Genomic DNA, 22,526 nt, shown 5'->3' on the forward strand with positions numbered 1-22,526 from the left:
ATTGGACAAAGTCCGATCGGATCATGTTGTCGGAAAATTTTATAGCCCAGCTGGAAAACTTGGTCCGATGGAGCCCACACACTGTCAGATTATCCGACAACACGGTCCTATCGGACATTGTCCATCGGAATGTCTGACCGTGTGTACAAGGGCTAAGACCCGGGTGTCCCATCCCATTTAAAGTGCCGCCTTCTGCTGGTGTAAAGGGTAACATGGATTTCAAAGAAGAGACGACAAACATGGGAATTATCTCCCCTGAGAATGATACAAATCATCACAATCTGGCAGAATAATGAGATACAAAATGATTATTATAAATAAAATTGGGGCTTTTTTCAGTGGGAACACAGGAGGTACAAAGGTCCATCACCTCCAGCACTGAATGTATGTCCTGGCAAGGTGGGAAGGGGGGGGGGGGGTGCTGGAGGGTCTATTGAGTTTGGCTGCTGGGGGATCTATTGTTGTGGGGGGGGGGGGCTACTGTTACTTGAGTGGATCTACTGTTGCAGTGGGGAATCTATTGTTGATGGCTGCTGGAGGATTTATTGTTGTTGGTATGGAACCAATTTTTTGCTGGAGGCATCTACTATTGAGGATGTGTGGGGTCTATTGTTACTAGAAGCTGGAAAGGGACCTATTGTTGCTGGGAGGGGGGATTTTGTATCTGAGGGGGGTCTATTGATATAGGGAGGGGTCTGTTACTGGACTGGATCTACTGTTATGGGGGTATCTTGTCAATGGCTGCTGGAGTATCTACTGTTGCTGGTAGGGGGCATATTGTTGCTGGGGGGATCTAGTATTACAGGGGGATCTACTATTGAGGGTGTGTGGGGTCTATTGTTACTAGAAGATGGAAAGGGACCTATTGTTGCTGGGAGGGGGGATTTTGTATCTGAGGGGGGTCTATTGATATTGGGAGGGGTCTGTTGTTACTGGACTGGATCTACTGTTATGGGGGTATCTTGTCAATGGCTGCTGGAGTATCTACTGTTGCTGGTAGGGGGCATATTGTTGCTGGGGGGGATCTAGTATTACAGGGGGATCTATTATTGAGGGTGTGTGGGGTCTATTGTTACTAGCAGCTGGAAAGGAACCTATTGTTGCTGGGAGGGGGGTTTATGTATCTGAGGGGGTCTATTGATATAGGGAGGGGTCTATCGTTACTGTAGTGGATCTAATGTTGTGGGGGGGGGTATCTTGTCAATGGCTGTTGGAGGATCTACTGTTGCTGGCAGGAGACCTATTGTTGCTGGGAGGGAGGATTTTGTATCTGAGGGGGTCTATTGATGTAGGGAGGGGTCTATTGTTACTGGAGTGGATCTACTGTTGTGAGGGGATATCGTGTCAATGGCTGCTGGAGGATCTGCTGTTGCTGGTAGGGGACATATTGTTGCTGGGGGGATCTAGTATTACAGGGGGGTCTACTATTGAGGATGTGTGGGGTCTATTGTTACTAGCAGCTGGAAAGGAACCTATTGTTGCTGGGAGGGGGGTTTTATGTATCTGAGGGGGTCTATTGATATAGGGAGGGGTCTATTTTTACTGGAGTGGATCTAATGTTGTGGGGGGGGGATCTTGTCAATGGCTGCACATTGTTCCCAACTATCTCTGTGGGCTGCAGAACACCTCCCTTGTATGTTATGGGGAAGAAGATGGGGGGGGGGGTGGTCTGTAGTTCCGCCCTAGGATGACAACACCGCTCCTCCACACATACAGTACAAAATATACATCGTCATCCTAGGTTAGGACTACAGAACGCCCCCACCCACATTTTCCTCATCTCCATATCATAGGGAAGGTGTTCTGTAGTCCTCTCCTAGGGTGACAACGCTGCTCCTCCATACATACAGTACACAATCTATGTTGTCACCCTAGGTTAGCACTACAGAACCCCCCCCCACCTACCTTTTTCTTATCTCCATAACATAGGGAAGGTATTCTGTAGCCCTCTCCTTGGGTGACAAGGCTGCTCCTCCATAGATAAAGTACAGCGAGCTTTGCTATCCTAGTACAGGAAGTGTGTTACTAGCAGGATCACCAGGTGAAAATATAGGCTGAAAAAAGAAAACAAATGCAGCCACCACATCTAAAGACAGATAAGCTGCCATATGTTACATTTTTGCTCCTGGCCTGGGTTTAGATATACACCTTGTCTCTTTTTTTTTTTTTTTCCGCAGGAGGAGGGAGACTCTCCAGCCATCACTTTCTTGATAAAGCAGACGGACTGCCCCAAATCTGAAGAGAATGACTTGGAGGGATGTGACTACAGCAAGGACGGGGTGAGGAAAAAAAATCAAAAACTGATAACCAGGGATGCACCGATTTTTTATTTTTTTTTTTTTTTTTTTAAGAGAGCCGATACTGATCCCTCGATCCCGACCGCAACTGTTCTGCTTTCAGCAATGGTACAAAACATTAAAAAGTTATTTACAAATAAAAGAAAAAATATATATATATTTTTTCCGCTTTTTTCAATGTGAAACGTGTAAATATATGTTAAAGGTGCAAAAATATTACCAAACAAAGCAAAAAAAAATAAAAAATTTAATTTATAAAAATAGAATTAAGAAAAAAAATAATCAGCAGGAAAATAATAATTAAAGGGAGAAGGATAATAAGGAGTTAATTAAAGGTGATTCGAGTAAATTAAGGGTTAATAAGGAAGGAGTTAAAGAGAGGAACATTTAATAAAAATAAAAATAATAATAATAAAAAAATTATAATTTCGTGACAGGTTGCTTTAACCACTTTACCCTTGGAAGGATTTACCCCCCTTAGTGACCAGGCCATTTTTTTGCATCAATTTAACTGACAATTGCGCAGTCGTGAGAAGCTGTACCCAAACAAAATTGACGTCCCTTTTTTTTTTTTCACCCCACAAATAGAACTTTCTTTTTGGTCGTATTTTATCACCTCTGTGGGTTTTATTTTTTTGCGCTATAGACAAAAAAAGACCGACAATTTAGAAAAAAAAAAAAACATTTTTACATTTTTGCTATAATCGTATGGCAAATTTAAAAAACAAAAATGCATTTCTTATCAGTTTAGGCCAAAATATTTTCTTCTACATATTTTTGATTAAAAAAAAAAAAAAAAAAATAGAGCTTTCTTTTGGTGATATTTGATCACCTCTGCTTTTTTTTTATTTATTTCAATATAAACAAAAAAAGACCGACAATTTTGAAAAAAAAAAACAGAAAATTGTACCATACTTACCGTAATTTTCTTTTCCTGGTGCCTATCCATGGCAGCATACCTGTGACAAGCTCCGCCTTGGCTCCTCCCTCAGGACTAGTGAATATTATAAAAGAAATCGTTAGCACAGCCCCAGCATTCTCCGTAATATAGAATACCGAGGGTGGGATTGTATGCTGCCATGGATAGGCACCAGGAAAAGAAAATTACGGTAAGTATGGTACAATTTTCTGTTTTCCTGGTGCCTCCATGGCAGCATACCTGTGACAAATAACTAGCTAAAGATGGGTGGGATGATGCTTAGAAGTTTATTTTAAAGAAATTATTATTTATAAGAAGCAAAAGCTGATGTGACTGCCTATATGCCAAACTCCACTGATGAGAGAGCCCCTGGGTCCACCTTGTAATGTTTCGGAACGTATGTTGGGACGACCAAGTCGCTGCCCTACAAATAGTTTCAATTGACACATTCGCTCTTACCACCCAAGAGGCAGAAACCACTCTGGTGGAGTGCGCCCTGACCGCCGAAGGGGGTTCCAGCCCATTTGTCTTGTACCCCTTGTGGATGAGTTTAACGATCCATGAGTCAATCGTTCTTGCTGATGCCTCCTTGCCTTTGTTTTTGTTTTTTTTTTTTTTTTTTTTTTTTTTTTATCCCAGGGAATTATAAATAGCCTGATGGATCCCCTGCAGATAGCATCTCAAAGTGGAGGCAATGTCCAGCTCATAAAAAGAGCCAGAGTCCTGTTCAGAAAATGTTGGGAGTGCCCAAGGTTCCGACATGTTCAAGGATGATGCAACCTTGGGAATAAATCCTCGCACTGTTCTGAGTTCTACTCTGACCGGATAGAATATCATGTGAATTTGATCTGTTCCTAAAGCTTGGGGCTTTGAAACCCGTCTGCCAGAGGTTATAGCTATCAGGAAGGCTAGCTTCAAGGTTAGATTCCAGAGTGATGCTGACTCCGAAGGGGCAGAAAGGTGGATTGGCTAAGGACGATAAGGATGATAGCAAGGTCCCAAGTGGGAAAGGATTGTTTTGTTGGCGGTCGGATCTTTTTGACAGCTTTGAAGAACTGGATTATTAAAGGATCCTCGGCCCATCTTCTACTGGTTGCTGCTGAAATCGCTGATACCTGTACCTTTAGTGTACCTCTTACAAGGCCTAGGTCTAGGCCTGCCTGTAAAAACTCAGGAATTTGAGAGGATGATGGGGAACCTGGATCACAGCTTCTGCCAAGCATGAAGGCCCTGAACTTGTTCCACACTTTATCGTATATGCCGTTTGTGGGTGGTTTTCTTGCCTTGAGCAAGGTTGCGATCACTTTATTGGAACACCCTAGGGATTGGAACCTTTCTCTTTCAGCTGCCAGATGTGAAGGTCCAGCCTGCGGGGGGCCTGGATGGGTATGACATCCTTGCGACAGGAGAAGAGGTATTATTGTAACCTTGACTGGAGGCCGGGTACTCAGATACATTGCTGTGGGGAATTGGCCGGTACGGTATGACCGCTATCACCGTCGTGGTTTCTGTCATAAGTCTTGACAAGAATCTTGGAATGAGAGGCCGTGGAGGGAAGGCATAGGCCCGGTTGCATGCCCAGGGGGCTGAGAGGGCATCTATTGTCTCCGCCTGGGGGTGAGGAAGCCTTGAAACGAACCTTGGGAGTTTGGTATTGAATGCTGTTGCAAATAGGCCTAGCTCGAGGGGACCCCACTAGTTCACTATCCAGTCAAAATCTCCGGGTGTAGAGACCATTCGTTGGCATCAATGAACCTGTGGAAAAGGCTGTTGGCCCTCGAGTTGAGATGACCGGGCAGATAGACTGCCCTCAGGTCCTTTAGATTCCTTTCTGCACAGAGAATTATGGGTTCCACCTCCTTCAGGAGGGACCTGCTGTGTGTCCGCCTTTGCCGGTGTACATAAGATACTGCAGCCCTGTTGTTCATTTGGAGGAGAACTGGTTTCCCTGTAATCTTGAACTCTAGGGATAGAAATGCGAGGTAGGCCATTCTTGACCTCCAGGACATTTGACACCAAGCCTGCTGTATGGAAGGACCGTCTTCCCTGCACTGAAATCTGGTTGCAGTGTGCTCCCCAACCTGCTGCACTGGCATCGGTAGTAATTGTGATCCAGTCGACATGCCCTAATGGGCGCGGAACCAGAAGTGTCTGTTTCTTCATCCACCAACGTAGACTCCTGAGCATCAAGGTCATCAAGTGTATGGTTTGGGATAGATACCGTCTGTTCCACAGTCTCAAGAACTCCAGCTGGAAATGTCTCAAATGCTAATGGGCCCAGGGGACCATAGGGATACAAGACGACATCTGGCCTATCAGGCCCAAACAGTTTGAGACTGTCAGGTAGGATCTCGTACTCACTTTCTTCATTTGTTGAATAATGGATGTCACCTTCTGAGGTGGGGGAGCCACTGTTCTGTTCCTTTTATTGAACAGCGCACCCAAATAAACCATCTCCTAGGTTGGAGAAAGGTGACTTTTCTCCTGGTTTATCTTCCATCCGAATTCTGCTAGAGTTGTCAAAAGAATGTTCCTGTGTTCCCCTAACTGGGCTGGATCCTCCGCCAGGAGTAGAGTGTCGTCCAAGTAATGGCATACCTGAAGCCCCAATTCCCTCAGAGGGGTTATGATGGCAATCAGGGTCTTTGTGAAGACTGCTGGCGACGTGCTGAAGCCAAATGGATCTCAGATACTTCTGGAACTGGAGTATGGATATACGCAGGTAAGCGTCCTGCAAGCCTATTGACAATAACCAGTCCCCTGGTTAGACTACATGAATAATCATCTGTAGTTACTCCAGTTTGAATTTTTCTAGGAAGATAAAGGGGTTTAGTCTCTTTAGGCCTATCACAGGTCTTCACCCTCCATTTCTCTTGGGGACTAGAATACAGGAGTAACAACCCGAAAAACTCTCTGATGGAGGCACTGGGACTACTGCTTGCTGTTCTTGCAAGGAGAGAAGAAATCGCTGTAGTGCCTCCGCTCTTTTTTTTTTTTTTTTTTTATTTGGAGGGAACCTTGACACCCTTTTCGGGGAGAAGAAGTCCTTGGGAGATTTGTCTAGGGACAACCAGAAATGGCTGTATTTGACTGTGGAGACTACCCAAGGATCCCTGCACTTTTGTTCCCAGATCTTTGAGAAGTGTTTTGACCTGGCCCCCATAGCTTGGGCTGGCCTGGCGTCCAAGGATTTAGTGGAATCCTGTGGGGTAGGCACTGGTCTCTGCCTTCAGGTCTTGAGAAACGTAGACTGTGTGCTTTTCCAAGAGCATTGCCCTTGCGGAGCAACGAATTGAATCAATGGCGGCTTCACCAATAAAGTCTGCTGAGAGCTTCAGCTCATCCAAGGCCTTGATTACATCCTCCTTTGGGATTTCCTGTTGGCCTGCCGAATCTATATTATTAATCCAGACATGTAGTGCATTTGACACTGATGTCAGAGCTATCACAGATTTACAGACGTTGCCTGCCATCTGGTAAGCCTTTTTGGATCCAGATCCATCCTCCTGTCCAGTGGGACCTTAAAGAAGATGAGTCTTCCAGGGGCAACGTGACATTCTTTGCCAACCTTACCACTGCTGCATCGACCACTGGAGAACCCTCCAGCACTGCGGAACTAGCCTCAGAGAGGGTATAACGTTCCCAACTGATTAATGGAGAATCTTTTCTCTGTCTTTTTCCACTCTTCTTCAATCACATCCCTTCCATGAGAGGGAAAAAGGATATCTGGCATTTGAGAAAGGGGAAGTACGATTTAGACTTTTAACCTCTGTGTTGGTCTCTTCCCAGCCGCTCTCTTGTTTAACTGCCTGTACAGAAAGCTGTACCATGGCGAAAGCAAAGCCAGAGGCATCTAGGTCATCAGATGATTCCACTGAGATGGCATTCTCTTCCTGATGATTTTAGAGGAAGATGCAAGGGTCGGACAAGAAATTCCACTTGTGGACGGCCCGGGAATGGGAGCCTCAGCCGTTTGCTCCTGTGGAGGAGATGCTGGCTGCGTCGGCATTGTAGCTACCAATTCCGCAGTGGAATCATTTACTGCTTTCTTAAGTAGGTCCGCCACTTGGAGACTTTCAGATTCTCTGTCCGCTGCATAGTCCCTGATGCAATTTCGACAGATCAGTTTGTCTGGAAGTGGGGTAGCCCCACAGGGCTGACATCTTGGAGATCTAGGTCTCGGGGAGCATGAATGACGGCGCTTTTGGGCCGATGCTTTCCCCTGGATGACCTGCTGTGACGAGAGTCATCATCGTCTCCATGTTGCCTTGAGGTCTTCTTAGACGTCTTCTGGCATACAGGACTGAAATACATAAAAGTACCATCCACAGTGCACTCTTTTATCCATTTTTAAAAAAGTGTATCGACTTACCTGGACGTAGGTCCTTACCTCAGGTGTAGAGTAGGATCTTGTGCGTGCGGCAAATGGCTCATACTAGACGGATTAGCAGAAACAGCAGCTAAGAAAATAGTTTTAGAGAAGAAAGATCAACCCACCACGTCTTGACTTGGTAAAAGTGAAATTACCTCTATAAACAATGGGTTCTCTACCTTTGTCTTTTTTTTTTTTTTTTAACCCAGATGAACATCTATTTAAATAATTTTTATTAATTTTGTTTATATAATAATTTAATATATTTATCTTAAATTATTTAATTAATCGCTCCCCTTTTTTTTTTTTTTTTTTACATTTATTTATTTATTTATTTTACCTAAAAGGAATGGGTATTTGCTCCCTGGAGCTCTCAGACGCAGTACTCCCTGCGGCCACAGGCGTCCCACTGAGGCCGACAGGGAGATAAATAGTGAAACAGGAGAGGCAGGGCACGATGCCCTTATCCAAAATGGCCGCGGCGGCCCCCGGGAACTACTGCGCATGCGCCGACCGGCGGAACGGAAACCCGGAAGCCTCGCACCGCCGGCGCATGCACAGAGCACCGCGGGGAACGCCGAGGGGGCGAATAAAGTGCCGGGGCTGAGCGCGCGCGGCTCCTACGCAGCTAACAATGGCAGGGGCTAGGAGAGGGGTTTTTCCTCTAAAAGAAGCAACGAAAAATAAAAGAAAAAATGAGAGGTCAAAAGAAAGACAGAAATGGAAAGTTGAGGAGGGGAAGATAGAGAGGGAAGAAGAAAGAGAAAGGACGAAGGGGAGAAAGAGAAAAGCCAAAGATGTAAAACCTAAAAGGGGAAGGAAAGAAGGAGGGAAAAAAAGAAATGTAGTAATAGCTGCTGCCTCTGTTACCATGAACGAGCTGGTGCCTGATCAACTTGCAGATAAAGCTCTTACTTAAGAGACAAACTGCTTGTCCCAAAAGATCCTACAGAAGGGACTTCCAACCTTATAAGCGCGTTTAGCTGCCCAAGAGAAGGAACTGCGTCCGGGAGAGGCTTGAACCCGGACGGAAGCTGCCGAATGCAGAAGGTAAGGACGCCGACCAGGATTCACTGCCATGAGGTATGAGGAAAAAAAGGAGAATGCTGGGGCTGTGCTAACGATTTCTTTTATAATATTCACTAGTCCTGAGGGAGGAGCCAAGGCGGAGCTTGTCACAGGTATGCTGCCATGGAGGCACCAGGAAAAAAGTTTTACTTTCTGCTACATCACTCTGTACTTCCCTGACAGAACAGGGATCTGTTTGTTTACATTGACAGATCCCCGTTCTGCCCCTCTGTGGAACGATCGCGGGTGGCCAGCGGTTATCGTCACGTGCATCAGCTCCCCTGCCGTGCAGCCCACACGCTGTTAATGGGACCGCCGTACAGCTACAGCGAGTGACCCACTGAGAGCCTGAGCCGGCCGCTCCCGTCCCCTCCACAGCCCAGCACTCCAATGAGTCCGGGGGGCAGAGCAGCTCTCTACTCAGGGAGCTGTGAGAACTGAGCGATCGGCGGTGTTTGATTGCTCTGTTCTCAGTGTTGGAGGCAGCAAGGGGTGGATTGCGGATGCTGCATCCAGCTAGGTAAGTATGATTCACAAAAAAAAAAGCAAATCCCAGACTTCTCTTTTAAGTACCATGACACCTTCCCGCACTTAGGGTACCAAAAGAGCTTTACTACTAGACGTGTGCACTGACAAAATAGGTGTTCGTATTTGTTTTAGTTTCATTCGTTTTACAGAAATTAAAAAATTCTGAAATTCAAGAATTTGAAAATTATGATTTTAGAATTTCCAAATTTTGGGATTTTTGAATTTTCAAATTTCCAGATCTTTGAATTTCAAATTTTCGAATTTCAGAATTTAGAATTTCCAAATTTCCGAATTCGAATTTTTCATTTTCTAAATTTAGAACGTCCGAATTGTCAGCTTTTGAATTTCCGAATTTCAAATTTTCGAATTTAAGAATTTCCGAATTTTCCAATTTCTGAATTTCGAATTTCAAATTTTCAGGAAATTTGGAAATAAAAAAATTTGGAAGTTTCGGGATTAACGAATTTGTCCAAATTCATTAAACGAATTCGGAACTAAATGAATTGCACATGTCTATTTACTACGCATTTCCCTGGTGCAAGGTGCTATGGTACCCCGATCACCCCATCTTGAATGCCCTCTAAAATTATGATTTTAGAATTTCCAATTTTAGAATTTTTGGATTTTCGAATTTTCAAATTTCCGAATTTCTGAATCTTTGAATTTAACATTTTAAAATGTCAGAATTTTAGAATTTCCGAATTGTCGGGTTTTGAATTTCCGAATTGTCGGGTTTTGAATTTCCGAATTTCAAATTTTTTATGGTACCCTGACTCCCCCCAACCTTAAATGCCCTCTGAAATACGATCCACCGTGGATTGCTTTTCAGAGTAGCGGCAATGCTAGTAGCCGCAAGTGTGAATGAGCTCTTCAGGATTTATAATTGAATCAAAGATGACAGATTGAACCAATGGGCTCCAGATGCCTTCTACGCATGCAGGGGGGTTTGATTTAATGGTTCTGTGTGCGTCCGTTCTTCTCAGAATTTAAGGATGGCTGAAGCAGGAGAGGAATATTTGGCTGTCATGTAGGATTTTCCTCTGATATTCTCTCTGATCTGATCGCTCTTCCTGAAAAATTCATGTCACTAAGAGAAGATCTGTGTGTCTGACTTTGCAGGAGGTGAAGGTCTGCGCTCTGCACCGGGAGGACGAGGATGTGAAATGCGTCGGCCTGACCGAGGTAAAGAGTTGTCTGGGTTTTTTTAATGTGGAAAGATGCACCAGGGACAAACCACAGAAAATACTTTAAGATAAAGTTTATTTTTTTCTATATATAAATGTTTCAATTTTTTTTTCTATATACAGGTATATATATATATATATATATATAATATCTCACAAAAGTAAGTACACCCCTCACATTTGTGTAAATATTTCCTTCTATCTTTTCATGTGACAAAACTGAAGAAATGACACTTGTCTACAATGTAAAGTAGTGAGTGTACAGCTTGTATAACAGTGTAAATTTCCTGTCCCCTCAAAATAACTCAACACACAGCCATTAATGTCTAAACCGCAGGCAACAAAAGTGAGTACACCCCTAAGTGAAAATGTCCAAATTGGGCCCAAAGTGTCAATATTTTGTGTGGCCGCCATTATTTTCCAGCACTGCCTTAACCCTCTTGGGCATGGAGGTCACCAGAGCTTCACAGGTGACCACTGGAGTCCTCTTCCCCTCCTCCATGACGACATCACGGGGCTGGTGGATGTTGGAGACCTTGTGCTCCTCCACCTTCCGTTTGAGGATGTCCCACAGATGATCAATAGGGTTTAGTTCTGGAGACATGCTTGGCCAGTCCATCACCTTTACCCTCAGCTTCTTTAGCAAGGCAGTGGTGGTCTTGGAGGTGTGTTTGGGGTCGTTATCATGTTGGAATACTGCCCTGCGGCCCAGTCTCTGAAGGGAGGGGATCATGCTCTGCTTCAGTATGTCACAGTACATGTTGGCATTCATGGTCCCCTCAATGATCTGTAGCCCCCCCCAGTGCCGGCAGCACTCATGCAGCCCCCAGACCATGACACTCCCACCACCATGCCTGACTGTAGACAAGACACACTTGTCTTTGTACTCCTCACCTGGTTGCCCCCACACACGCTTGTCACCATCTGAACCAAATAAGTTTATCTTGCGAGCTAGCGAGCTGTAATTGGCCGAAGCCAGGGTGGCTTTGGCCAATTATGGCTCAGGGGGTTTAGTACACGACCCACACTATATAAGGCCGCCTGCACAGCGGTTTTGTGTAGGGTGTTGTGACGGCAGAGAGAGATAGACGGAGAGACAGTGTGATTTCATTTCATTTGAAGCTGTTGCAAATACAGTCGGTGTATTGTGCCACCTGCACGGTGTACACCTAAAGCTACCCCAATTGCTGGTGTTCTGCTGCTCTTATGCCACAGGCAGGCAGCTGCAGCAATTACAGTCGGTGTATTGTGCCACCTGCACAGTGTATACCTAAAGCTACCCGAATTGCTGGTGTTCTGCTGATCCTTTCTGCAGGCAGCTGTAGCAATTACGGTCAGTGTACTGTGCCATCTGCACAGCATGCACTTAAAGCTACCCCAATTGCTGGTGTTCTGCTGATCCTATACCGCAGGCAGCTGCAGTAATTACAGTCGGTGTACTGTGCCATCTGCACAATGTACACCTAAAGCTATCCCAATTGCTGGTGTTCTGCTGATCCTATACCACAGGCAGCTGCAGTAATTACAGTCGGTGTACTGTGTCATCTGCACAGTGTGCACTTAAAGCTACCCCAATTGCTGGTGTTCTGATACCGCAGGCAGCTGCAGTAATTACAATTGTGTATTGTGTCATATGTACAGTGTGCACCTAAAGCTACCCCAATTGCTGGTGTTCTGCTGCTCCTATACCACAGGCAGGCAGCTGCAGCAATTACAGTCGGTGTATTGTGGCACCTGCACAGTGTACACCTAAAGCTACCCGAATTGCTGGTGTTCTGCTGATCCTATCTGCAGGCAGCTGTAGCAATTACAGTTGGTGTATTGTGCCATCTGCACAATGTACACCTAAAGCTACCCCAATTGCTGGTGTTCTGCTGATCCTATACCAGGCAGCTGCAGTAAATACAGTCGGTGTATTGTGGCACCTGCAAAGTGTAAACCTAAAGCTACCCGAATTGCTGGTGTTCTGCTGATCCTATTTGCAGGCAGCTGTAGCAATTACAGTTGGTGTATTGTGCCATCTGCACAGTGTGCACTTAAAGCTACCCCAATTGCTGGTGTTCTGATACCGCAGGCAGCTGCAGTAATTACAGTCGGTGTATTGTGTCATCTGCACAGTGTGCACATAAAGCTACCCCAATTGCTGGTGTTCTGCTGATCCAATCCACAGGCAGCTGTAGCAATTACGGTAAGTGTACTGTGCCATCTGCACAGCATGCACTTAAAGCTACCCCAATTGCTGGTGTTCTGCTGATCCTATACCGCAGGCAGCTGCAGTAATTACAGTCGGTGTACTGTGTCATCTGCACAGTGTGCACATAAAGCTACCCCAATTTCTGGTGTTCTGCTGATCCAATCCGCAGGCAGCTGTATAAATTACGGTCGGTGTATTGTGTCATCTGCACAGTGTGCACCTAAAGCTACCCCAATTGCCGGTGTTCTGCTGACCCTATACCGCAGGCAGCTGCAGTAATTACAGTGGGTGTATTGTGTCATCTGCACAGTGTGCACCTAAAGCTACCCCAATTGCTGGTGTTCTACTGATCCTATCCACAGGCAGCTGTAGCAATTACAGTCAGTGTATTGTGCCATCTGCACAGTGTGCACCTAAAGCTACCCCAATTGCTGGTGTTCTGCTGATCCTATCCGCAGGCAGCTGCAGTAATTACAGTCGATGTACTGTGTCATCTGCACAGTGTGCACTTAAAGCTACCCCAATTGCCGGTGTTCTGCTGACCCTATACCGCAGGCAGCTGCAGTAATTACAGTGGGTGTATTGTGTCATCTGCACAGTGTGCACCTAAAGCTACCCCAATTGCTGGTGTTCTGCTGATCCTATCCGCAGGCAGCTGTAGCAATTACAGTTGGTGTATTGTGCCATCTGCACAGTGTGCACTTAAAGCTACCCCAATTGCTGGTGTTCTGATACCAAAGGCAGCTGCAGTAATTACAGTGGGTGTATTGTGTCATCTGCACAGTGTGCACATAAAGCTACCCCAATTGCTGGTGTTCTGCTGATCCAATCCACAGGCAGCTGTAGCAATTACGGTCAGTGTACTGTGCCATCTGCACAGCGTGCACTTAAAGCTACCCCAATTGCTGGTGTTCTTCTGATCCTATACCGCAGGCAGCTGCAGTAATTACAGTCGGTGTACTGTGTCATCTGCACAGGGTGCACATAAAGCTACCCCAATTGCTGGTGTTCTGCTGATCCAATCTGCAGGCAGCTGTATCAATTACGGTCGGTGTATTGTGTCATCTGCACAGTGTGCACCTAAAGCTACCCCAATTGCCGGTGTTCTACTGACCCTATACCGCAGGCAGCTGCAGTAATTACAGTGGGTGTATTGTCATCTGCACAGTGTGCACCTAAAGCTACCCCAATTGCTGGTGTTCTGCTGATCCTATCCGCAGGCAGCTGTAGCAATTACAGTCGGTGTATTGTGCCATCTGCACAGTGTATACCTAAAGCTACCCCAATTGCAGGTGTTCTGCTGATCCTACACCGCAGGCAGCTGCAGTAATTACAGTTGGTGTACTGCATGGGTCTTCAAACTATGGCCCTCCAGTTGTTCAGGAACTACAATTCCCATCATGCCTAGTCATGTCTGTGAATGTCAGAGTTTTACAATGCCTCATGGGATGTGTAGTTTTGCAAAACAGCTGGAGGGCCGTAGTTTGAGGATCCCTGGTGTACTGTGTCATCTACACAGTGTGCACTTAAAGCTACCCCAATTGCTGGTCTTCTGCTGATCCTATCCACAGGCAGCTGTAGCAATTAGAGTCAGTGTATTGTGTCATCTGCACAGTGTGCACAGAAAGCTACCTCAATTGCTGGTGTTCTGCTGATCCTATCCACAGGCAGCTGTAGCAATTACAGTCGGTGTATTGTGCCATCTGCACAGTGTGCACCTAAAGCTACCCCAATGGCAGGTGTTCTGCTGACAGCTGCAGTAATTACAGTGGGTGTATTGTGTCATCTGCACAGTGTGCACAGAAAGCTACCTCAATTGCTGGTGTTCTGCTGATCCTATCCGCAGGCAGCTGTAGCATTTACAGTAGGTGTATTGTGCCATCTGCACAGTGTGCACCTAAAGCTACCCCAATTGCTGGTGTTCTGCTGATCCTATAGCGCAGGCAGCTGCAGTAATTGCAGTCGGTGTACTGTGTCCTCTGCACAGTATGCACATAAAGCTACTCCAATTGCTGGTGTTCTCATAGTAATAATACTACAGGCAGGCAGTTGACTCTGCTAGCTGCAGTATAATCATTATGTACGTCCCAGCTTTTTTCAGCTACATCTCCCTGCAGGCCATTAGTATGTCTGGAAGGCCAACAAGTAGAGGCAGACAGTCACGAGCCAATAAAAGAGGGCAAACAGGCTCTGTGTCTAGAGGCAACATTGCTGGTCGTGGGCACGGTGCATCCTCATCAGTACGTGGCCATGGGACATGATTGTACTTATTTTCGGCAGCTGGACATGTTGAGCTGCAACATGCCAAAGACTTGGTAGAGTGGATGACCAAGCCGTCCTCATCCTCCTCATCCTTTCTCACCCAGGCTCAGGGTACTGGCAAAGCAGCTGCCAACGCGGCCTTTTCCCTCGGCTCAATGGCATCAGTCACTCCTTCCCTAGCCCCACCATGTCCTCCTGAGGAGTCCCCCGAACTGTTTAAGCACAGTGTTGGGTACATGCTCCATGAGGATGCCCAGCGTTTTGAAGGCACTGATGATGATGCCCAGCTCGAGGAAGGCAGTAACGTGAGCCCAGAGAAAGGGAGTGCCCAAGAAGGACAGCAAACTGGCAGTTATGTTCCCCGAGCTGCAGCATACTGCCAGGTTTGCTCCAGTGCTGAGGAGGGAGGGGATGATGAGGTCACTGACTCCACGTGGGTGCCTGATAGGAGAGAGGAGGAATAGGAGGCACATCTCCAACAAAGCAGGATGTCCTCCAGGGGCCAGCTTAAGGGCAGCACACCAACTGCATCACACCGCAGAGCCCCGCATGTGCAGGGTGCTGCCTCTGTGCGTTATTCCAAAAGTTCTTTGGTGTGGGCCTTTTTTTTGTTTAACTCGTTTTTATTAGTTTGAAGTTTTTTTCCTTTTAAACAGGGTTTACAAATCGTTCTTATATGGCACTTAACAAGTGGAAATATGACATTATACATCACATAGTACGGGCTGTCATACAAAGAAAAAAAAACTGTACAATAGGGATATCGTTCTCAAATTTGGGTAACTCCATCATTCGTTCATCAATAAACTTAGTAAACAATCATTCTGATCTCAAGTATGTCCGAGGCTTCCACTTACTCTGACAATAATAATAGTTGAAAGACATGAAACAATCGCAAAGCAGATTATTAACTGCAACCTATGAACAAAGGGGTGTTTTTACCTTGTTGTGTTACGTAAATAAAAAAAATGAAACGTACAATTTCACTAGACTACCCCTGTAAACGTATTCCAAGGGGACCAGGTGACATCAAATTTCTCTATGTTACCATCTCTATTAGGCTTGTGCAATTCGTTTCGTAACGAATCGAAATTCGGCCAAATTTTGCATCTTTCGGACATTCGGATGCATCCAAATGTCCGAATAAAAAAAAAAAAAAATTACAACGAATACGAAAGAAATATAACGAATGAATTCGAATGAATTCGACATGATTGGACATTATTTCAACTGCATTAGAAATGATTTTAACATGATTCAACATTATTTCAACCGCATTCGAAAATATTTTGTGACCCGACTTTAGGGCCATGTATCTCGGGGTCACTTGGTGCTAGATACTTCAAATTTGGATATGTTGTAGTGCTAGTATTATTGTGTTTGCATACCAAATTTGGGGTTTATAGCTATAAGTGACCCCGAGATATGTGGCCCCAAAATCGGGTCGCAAAATGTTATTAGTTATTAGAGCAGAGAATAACATTTTGCGACCCAAATTTGGGGCCACATATCTCGGGGTCACTTATAGCTAAAAAACCCAAATTTGGTATGCTAACACAATCGTACTAACACTACAACATATCCAAATTTGGAGTTTCTAGCACCAAGTGACCTCGAGATACATGGCCCTAAAGTCGGGTCACAAAATATTTTCGAATGTGGTTGAAATAATGTCGAATCATGTTGAAATCATTTCAAATCCGGTAGAAATATTTTCGAATGTGGCCGATTTTTTGAATTCGGTAGAAAACTAAACGAAATCCGAAAACAAATTTAAGGAAGTTAACGAATATAACTAAACGAAATTAATGAATTAACGAATTAAAACGAAACGAAACTAAACAAATTTTTTCCTTTTGCACATGTCTAATCTCTATAGGCTAAAATTCTTTCGTATTCCCTCACAGTATTCACTCTTGCTACTAGGTGTGCAATAGAAGGAGGGTCCGGTGTTTTCCAGTTGCTCAATATCAGGGATTTGGCCGCTAGCAGAATATGCATGACTACTGATCTAAATTTGGATGGAAATGCATTTAGGTCTATATGTAGAAGAGCTAATTCTGTCTTAGGTACTACCTGTTTTCCCAAGATTTGCGATAACATCGAAAATACCTCTAACTAGAAGGGTTGTAAACATGGGCATGCCCACAGCATGTGTACCAAACTCCCAACTCTCCCACAGCCCCGCCAACATAGATTTGAAGCATTTTTAGAGAATTTAGCTACAATATACGGAGTGTAGTACCAACGCACCATAATCTTTTGCATTAATTCGTCATAATTCGAGCATTTGGAGTACATGTGGGTATGATTTATTGCTGTTTTCCATTGAAGATCTGTAAAGTCCTTGCCCAATTCCCTTTCCCAGCCAATGAAGTATGTAGATTTCGTAAAAGGCATCTTTGGAATCTAAAGCATTATAAAGCACTGAAATGCCCTTTGGTTTTGGAAAGTTTGAGTGTAGGTGGAGCCAGATTTTTTTCTAGAACTGGAATACTCAACACTTGGAGCGTTTGAAAGTATGAGGCTAGCTGTGTGTATGTCAAAAATTCAGAGTTGGGGAGATGGAATTTCTGTTGTAAAACATGGAAAGGAACAATCTTACCCTTTGAGGTTATGTCTGACCAGTCTCTCAGCTTACGAGATAGCCAGTTTGTCAATCTGATATTGGGAATTATCCATTTTGTAACTTCTAGGGGAATTGGTATATTTTATTGATGGATAGAATTCATTGCCTTTAGTTGTTATTTCTTTCCAGGCCATCACCGAAGCTTGGATGGTGGGGTGGTTAGGGATTTCAGTGCGTTTGTCAATGCATGCTGCAACTAGGAGAGCCTCCGGAGACGAATCACGTAACCAAAGCTTCTCCAACCTGCACCACGGCCCGACCTCCTCCTCCGTAAACCAGTATTTCAATTGATCTAATAGAAATGCAGTATAGTAGTCTTTCAAAACCGGGATTCCCATACCCCCTGTAGATTTGTGTCTATATTGCATATGCGGGGAGCACCTAGATTTCTTACCAGCCCAAACAAAGTGCAACAACTGTTTTTGCAGCCTAATGAAAAAGGATCTTGGTAGAGGGATGGGCAGGACTCGAAAATAATAGGTTAATTTAGGGAGCACAAACATTTTATACGCTGCAATGCGGCCTGACCAGGAAAGATACAATTTTTGTAGTCTGTTAAGATCTTGTTGGAAGATATTCAGCAGGGGTGCATAATTCTCTCTGTAAAGTGAGTCAGTAGGGAATGTGAGATTCACTCCCAAGTATTTAATCGAAGCATCAGTCCAGGGGGAGGGGAATGTTTGCTTAAGGGTTTAACGTTCATTCCTAAGATAAGCGACTTGGACGTATTAATTTTTTTAATATGAAACATTGCTAAACTCAGTCAATACTGAATGTGCTGCTGGTAAAGAGACTGCCGGATCAGAGAGGGACAGTATGACGTCATCGGCAAACAATGAGACTTTGTACTGATGTTCACCTGCTCGGATGCCCTCAATAAGACGGTTTTCCCTTAGTTTCTCCGCTAGCGACGAGGGCAAAGATAATAGGGGAGAGGGGACAACCTTGCCTAGTCCCATTCGTTATAGCAAAAGGCTTTGAGTACAAGCCCTCCGTATACACATGCGCTGAGGGGTGTGAGTAGAGGGCTAGAACTGCATTACGTATCGCTCCGTCTATTCCAAATTTAGTAAGCACCCCCCCCGTAGATAACCCCAATGAATCCTATCAAAAGCCTTCTCTGCGTCTAATGAAAGAAGCAGAGAAGGCTCCTTTTTGTGTTCGGCCAGGGAAAGAAGATTGATCAAACGTCTGGTAGCGTCGGTGGTGTGGCGCCCTGAAACAAAACTCACTTGGTCATAATTAATCAATTTGGGAAGAATGCTTTTCAATCTGTTTGCTATTAATTTAGCATGGAGTTTCACATCCACGTTGAGGAGCGAAATTGGCCGAAAATTTGCCCGTACGTTGGGCTCTTTCCCTGGTTTAGGTAGGGTAATAATCGTCGCCATAAGCATCTCTTGGGGGAATGATGCTGCTGTGGTAGCCGCATCAAACACCTGCGATAAGTACGGAGTCAAAATAGGACTGAATAGTTGATAATATTCTGATGAAAAGCCATCAGGGCCTGGAGCTTTATTTCGCGGAAGAGTGGTGATAACTTTTTGTAATTTCTTGTAACGTAAAGGGCGCATTCAATTGGGTAAGGTCATCTGTTGAAATCTTGGGCAGTTCGATCGTTTCTAAAAAGTCGTTAATAGAGGACTCGGTGGGTTGAGGCGTGGCCGCATCTGCATGTAGATTATACAATGATTCATAAAAATCACTGAAAATATCTGCTATTTCTTTTGGGTTGGTATGTTTTTTGTTAGTTCTAGGGTCCAGTAGGAAGGGTAGTTTTTGCTGAATAATTTTGTCCTTGACCTGATCCGCCAGTAATCTACCCGCCTTATTACCGTATCTATACGTCCGGGCTTTTAGAGCTCTGTACTGTTTGTCATGTTGTGCAAGTAACAACGTTCTTAATTCCTGCCTTGTCGTAAAGAGAGTCTCTATGAGGAACCGAGAAGGTTGGCGCTTATTTTCAGTTTCTAATTGTTGTATTTTTTATCTAATAAGCCATTTAATTTCTCTGCCCTTTGTTTCTTAATTTTACTACTCAATTGTATAAGTAAGCCCCTAATAAAGGCCTTGTGGGAGTTCCACAAGATAAAGGGATCGGACACAGAGGGAGCATTGCGGGTAAAATAATCTGTAAGTTCTTTTTCTATGAACTGTTTGTGGCAGGGTTGTGACAGGGTATAAATATCATTCCTCCATCTATTAGCTCTCGTTTCCAGGTGGCGATCCACCACATCAATTGAAATTGGAGCATGGTCAGACCATGATATGCAATGGATCTCCGACCTGGAAATTTGCTGCAAGGTAAACTTATCAACTAAAAACATATCTATTCGAGAGTAGCTCTGGTGAACATTCTAATAAAATGTAAAGTCAGCTTCGGAAGCATTGTTGGCAGCGCCATACATCAAACAGTTCAGATTGGGCAAGGAATCTCCCCCAAAGACACCCTGCTGGTCTGTGGTCTACTGTGTCTGGAAACATCCATTGCCCCTCCCGCAATCGCCACATCACAACACTCGACCTTGTTGCACCTTAGATACTCTCTTTCTCATTTTGTTCATGAAGGAAAGCTGTTTGGTATTGGGAGCATAGACATTAATCAGGGTGAATCTTACATTATTCATTTCACATACCAATATGATATAGCGACCTAATACATCTGAAAGCGTTTCTATACATTTAAATTACACCGTGTTTTTTTTATGGCAATAGCCACACCTCTCTTTTTGGAAGAAAAGCTGGCCAAATACACATGGGGAAATTGTCTGTTCTGGAACACTGGAGTTTTCTGGGCTGCAAAGTGAGTTTCTTGGAAACATACTATATCACTACGTAGCCGTTTGGCTTCCTTCCAAGCTAGTTGCCGCTTGAAAGGGCTATTAAGGCCCTTTATATTCAGGGAGGTTATACGGAAGGGCATGGCAACAGGGAACTCCTTGTGCCTACTTCAATTGGGATAATTAGAACTGGATACTGCTGGGATGTCAAAGCAGAAGGAGTCCCCTATGTGCACTGGGCACTCGAGAGCTTCTAGGTGAGAGGTATAATTGTGTATGATCTGTATGGTATCCCCAAAAAGAGAGATGTGTTCAACACTGAAACTTGAAAACAGTAGTAAACCTTATGCCCCCTACACACGGTCAAACTGTATGACGTACTTAGTCTGGCGGAAAAGTACGCCAGACTGTCCGTCGGAATTTCCGAACGGGCTACTTGCCCACACACGGCACTTTTTGAGCGGACTAATACGGCATACTAAGTCCGCCGTACTATCCGCCCTACTTTTGAAATGAACGGACTCGCCCACACACACGGAGGAAAGTCCGCTCATTTCGAGCGTGTCTCCAGGTAGGCGGGGCCCGCGAAGGAGACGTCGCTGGCCCCGCCGCCTGGTATGAACTTAAAGGGGAACCCCAACGCCGAAAAAAATCGGCGTGGGGGTCCCTCCCAAGTCCACAACAGACCCTTGTCCGAGCATGCTACCCGGCCGGCCAGGAAAGGGGGGCGAGCGAGCGCCTCCCCCCTCCTGAGCCGTACATGGCCGCGTGCCCTCAACATGGGGGGTGCCTTGAAGAAGAAGAAGAACGGAAGGTGGCGGCGGCGGCGACAGAAGACCGGGCCCCTGCCTGTAAAAGAGCTATAAGAAGGCGCGGTGGCCCGGCAGAAGAACCGAAGAGGGGGACAAGACCCCCGAAGTCGGGAGAAGAGGCCGGCGGCGAGGAAGAAAGCCGGACTCCTCCGCTAGCAAAAGAGCTACAAGAAGATAGCGGAGGAGTCCGGCGAGAAGACCCCCGAAGACGGAAGACCCCCGGAGCTGTGCAATAAAGTATTTTATCTTGTGTGTTGTGTTTTTTTTGTACTTTTATTTTACAGGTGAATGGGTAGGGGTACATTGTACCCCATACTCATTCACATAGGGTGGGGGGCCGGTATCCGGGGACCCCCTTATTAACCACTTCAGGACCGCCGTATTGCCAATGTACGTCAACACAATGGCACGGGCAGGCATAATCACGTAAATGTACGTGATTGCCTTCTAGCGGGTGGGGGGTCCGATCGGACCCCCTCCTGCTAGATACGGCGGTCCCTTTCGGTGCCGGAGCGATCGGCGATGAGGGGATGGCCGTTGGTTTCCGCCCATCCCCTCTCGATCGCTCCTGGCCAGTGACGAACTTCCTCCCCTGTGAAAATGTAAACACAGGAGGAGGAAGTGATGTCACACTCCTCGTGGCGGTCTTTTTGAACCGGACAGCGAGGAGTGAAGACGCAAGTAAGTGCACCAACAGTCCACTGACACATAGGTACACACAGGCACACATTTCACCCCAGTCACCCCCCGATCACCCCCCCGATCGGCCCCCCGCCCCCCCCCAGTCACAGTGTCACTAATGCAGTGTTCATTTATTTATTGATCACTACATTTAGTGTCAGTTGTGACTGTAAAAAGTGTCAGGGCAGCTAGTGTTAGGCCCCTTTAGGTCCAGGGTAGCCCCCTACCCCCCCCTAATAAAGGTTTAACCCCTTGATTGCCCTCCCAGTTAACCCTTTCACCCTCTTTTACCAGTGTCACTAAGCGATCGTTTTTCTGATCGCTGCAATAGTGTCACTGGTCCCGCTAGGAAGCTAGTTTTTTTTTAGGTTCAACGCCAGGTTTTTATACCGTTAGGTACCCCGATATATAACCTAATAAAGGTTTTAACCCTTTGATTGCCCCTAGAGTTAACCCTTTCACCAGCGATCGCTGCATAAGTGTCACTGGTGACGCTGGTTAGCCAGTTAGTTATTTAGTTATTTAGGTTCCCCGTCAGCTTTTTATAAAGCTTCAGGTACCCCCATATAAATACCCAATAAAGGTTTTAACCCCTGATTGCCCTTAGTTAACCCTTTCACCAGTGATCACCGTATAAGTGTTACGGGTGACGCTGGTTTGGTAGTTCGCTTTTTATAGCATCAGGGCACCCGCCATTTATTACCTAATAAAGGTTTAACCCCCTGATCACCCGGCGGGTGATATAAATTTGGTTTTAGGGTCAGAAAGGGTCTGCGTCGCCCCAGGCAGTGCTAGGTTAG

At 45.4% G+C, this 22,526-nt stretch overlaps 1 protein-coding gene across 1 annotated transcript in view; it reads left to right on the top strand.

The window, feature by feature from the left end:
* Window positions 1-22,526, top strand: part of LOC143997738 (cathelicidin antimicrobial peptide-like) — a 44,332-nt gene that overhangs the window by 4,629 nt on the left and 17,177 nt on the right. The window contains exons 2-3 of the mRNA XM_077493526.1: window positions 2,178-2,279; window positions 10,304-10,366. Coding sequence (XP_077349652.1) covers window positions 2,178-2,279; window positions 10,304-10,366 — 165 coding nt within the window. The remainder of the gene's footprint in view (window positions 1-2,177; window positions 2,280-10,303; window positions 10,367-22,526) is intronic.

The sequence above is a fragment of the Lithobates pipiens genome, unplaced genomic scaffold, assembly GCF_037356315.1.
Source record: "Lithobates pipiens isolate NorthernLeopardFrog02 unplaced genomic scaffold, aLitPip1_a1.2 Scaffold_19, whole genome shotgun sequence".
Taxonomy (NCBI): domain Eukaryota; kingdom Metazoa; phylum Chordata; class Amphibia; order Anura; family Ranidae; genus Lithobates; species Lithobates pipiens.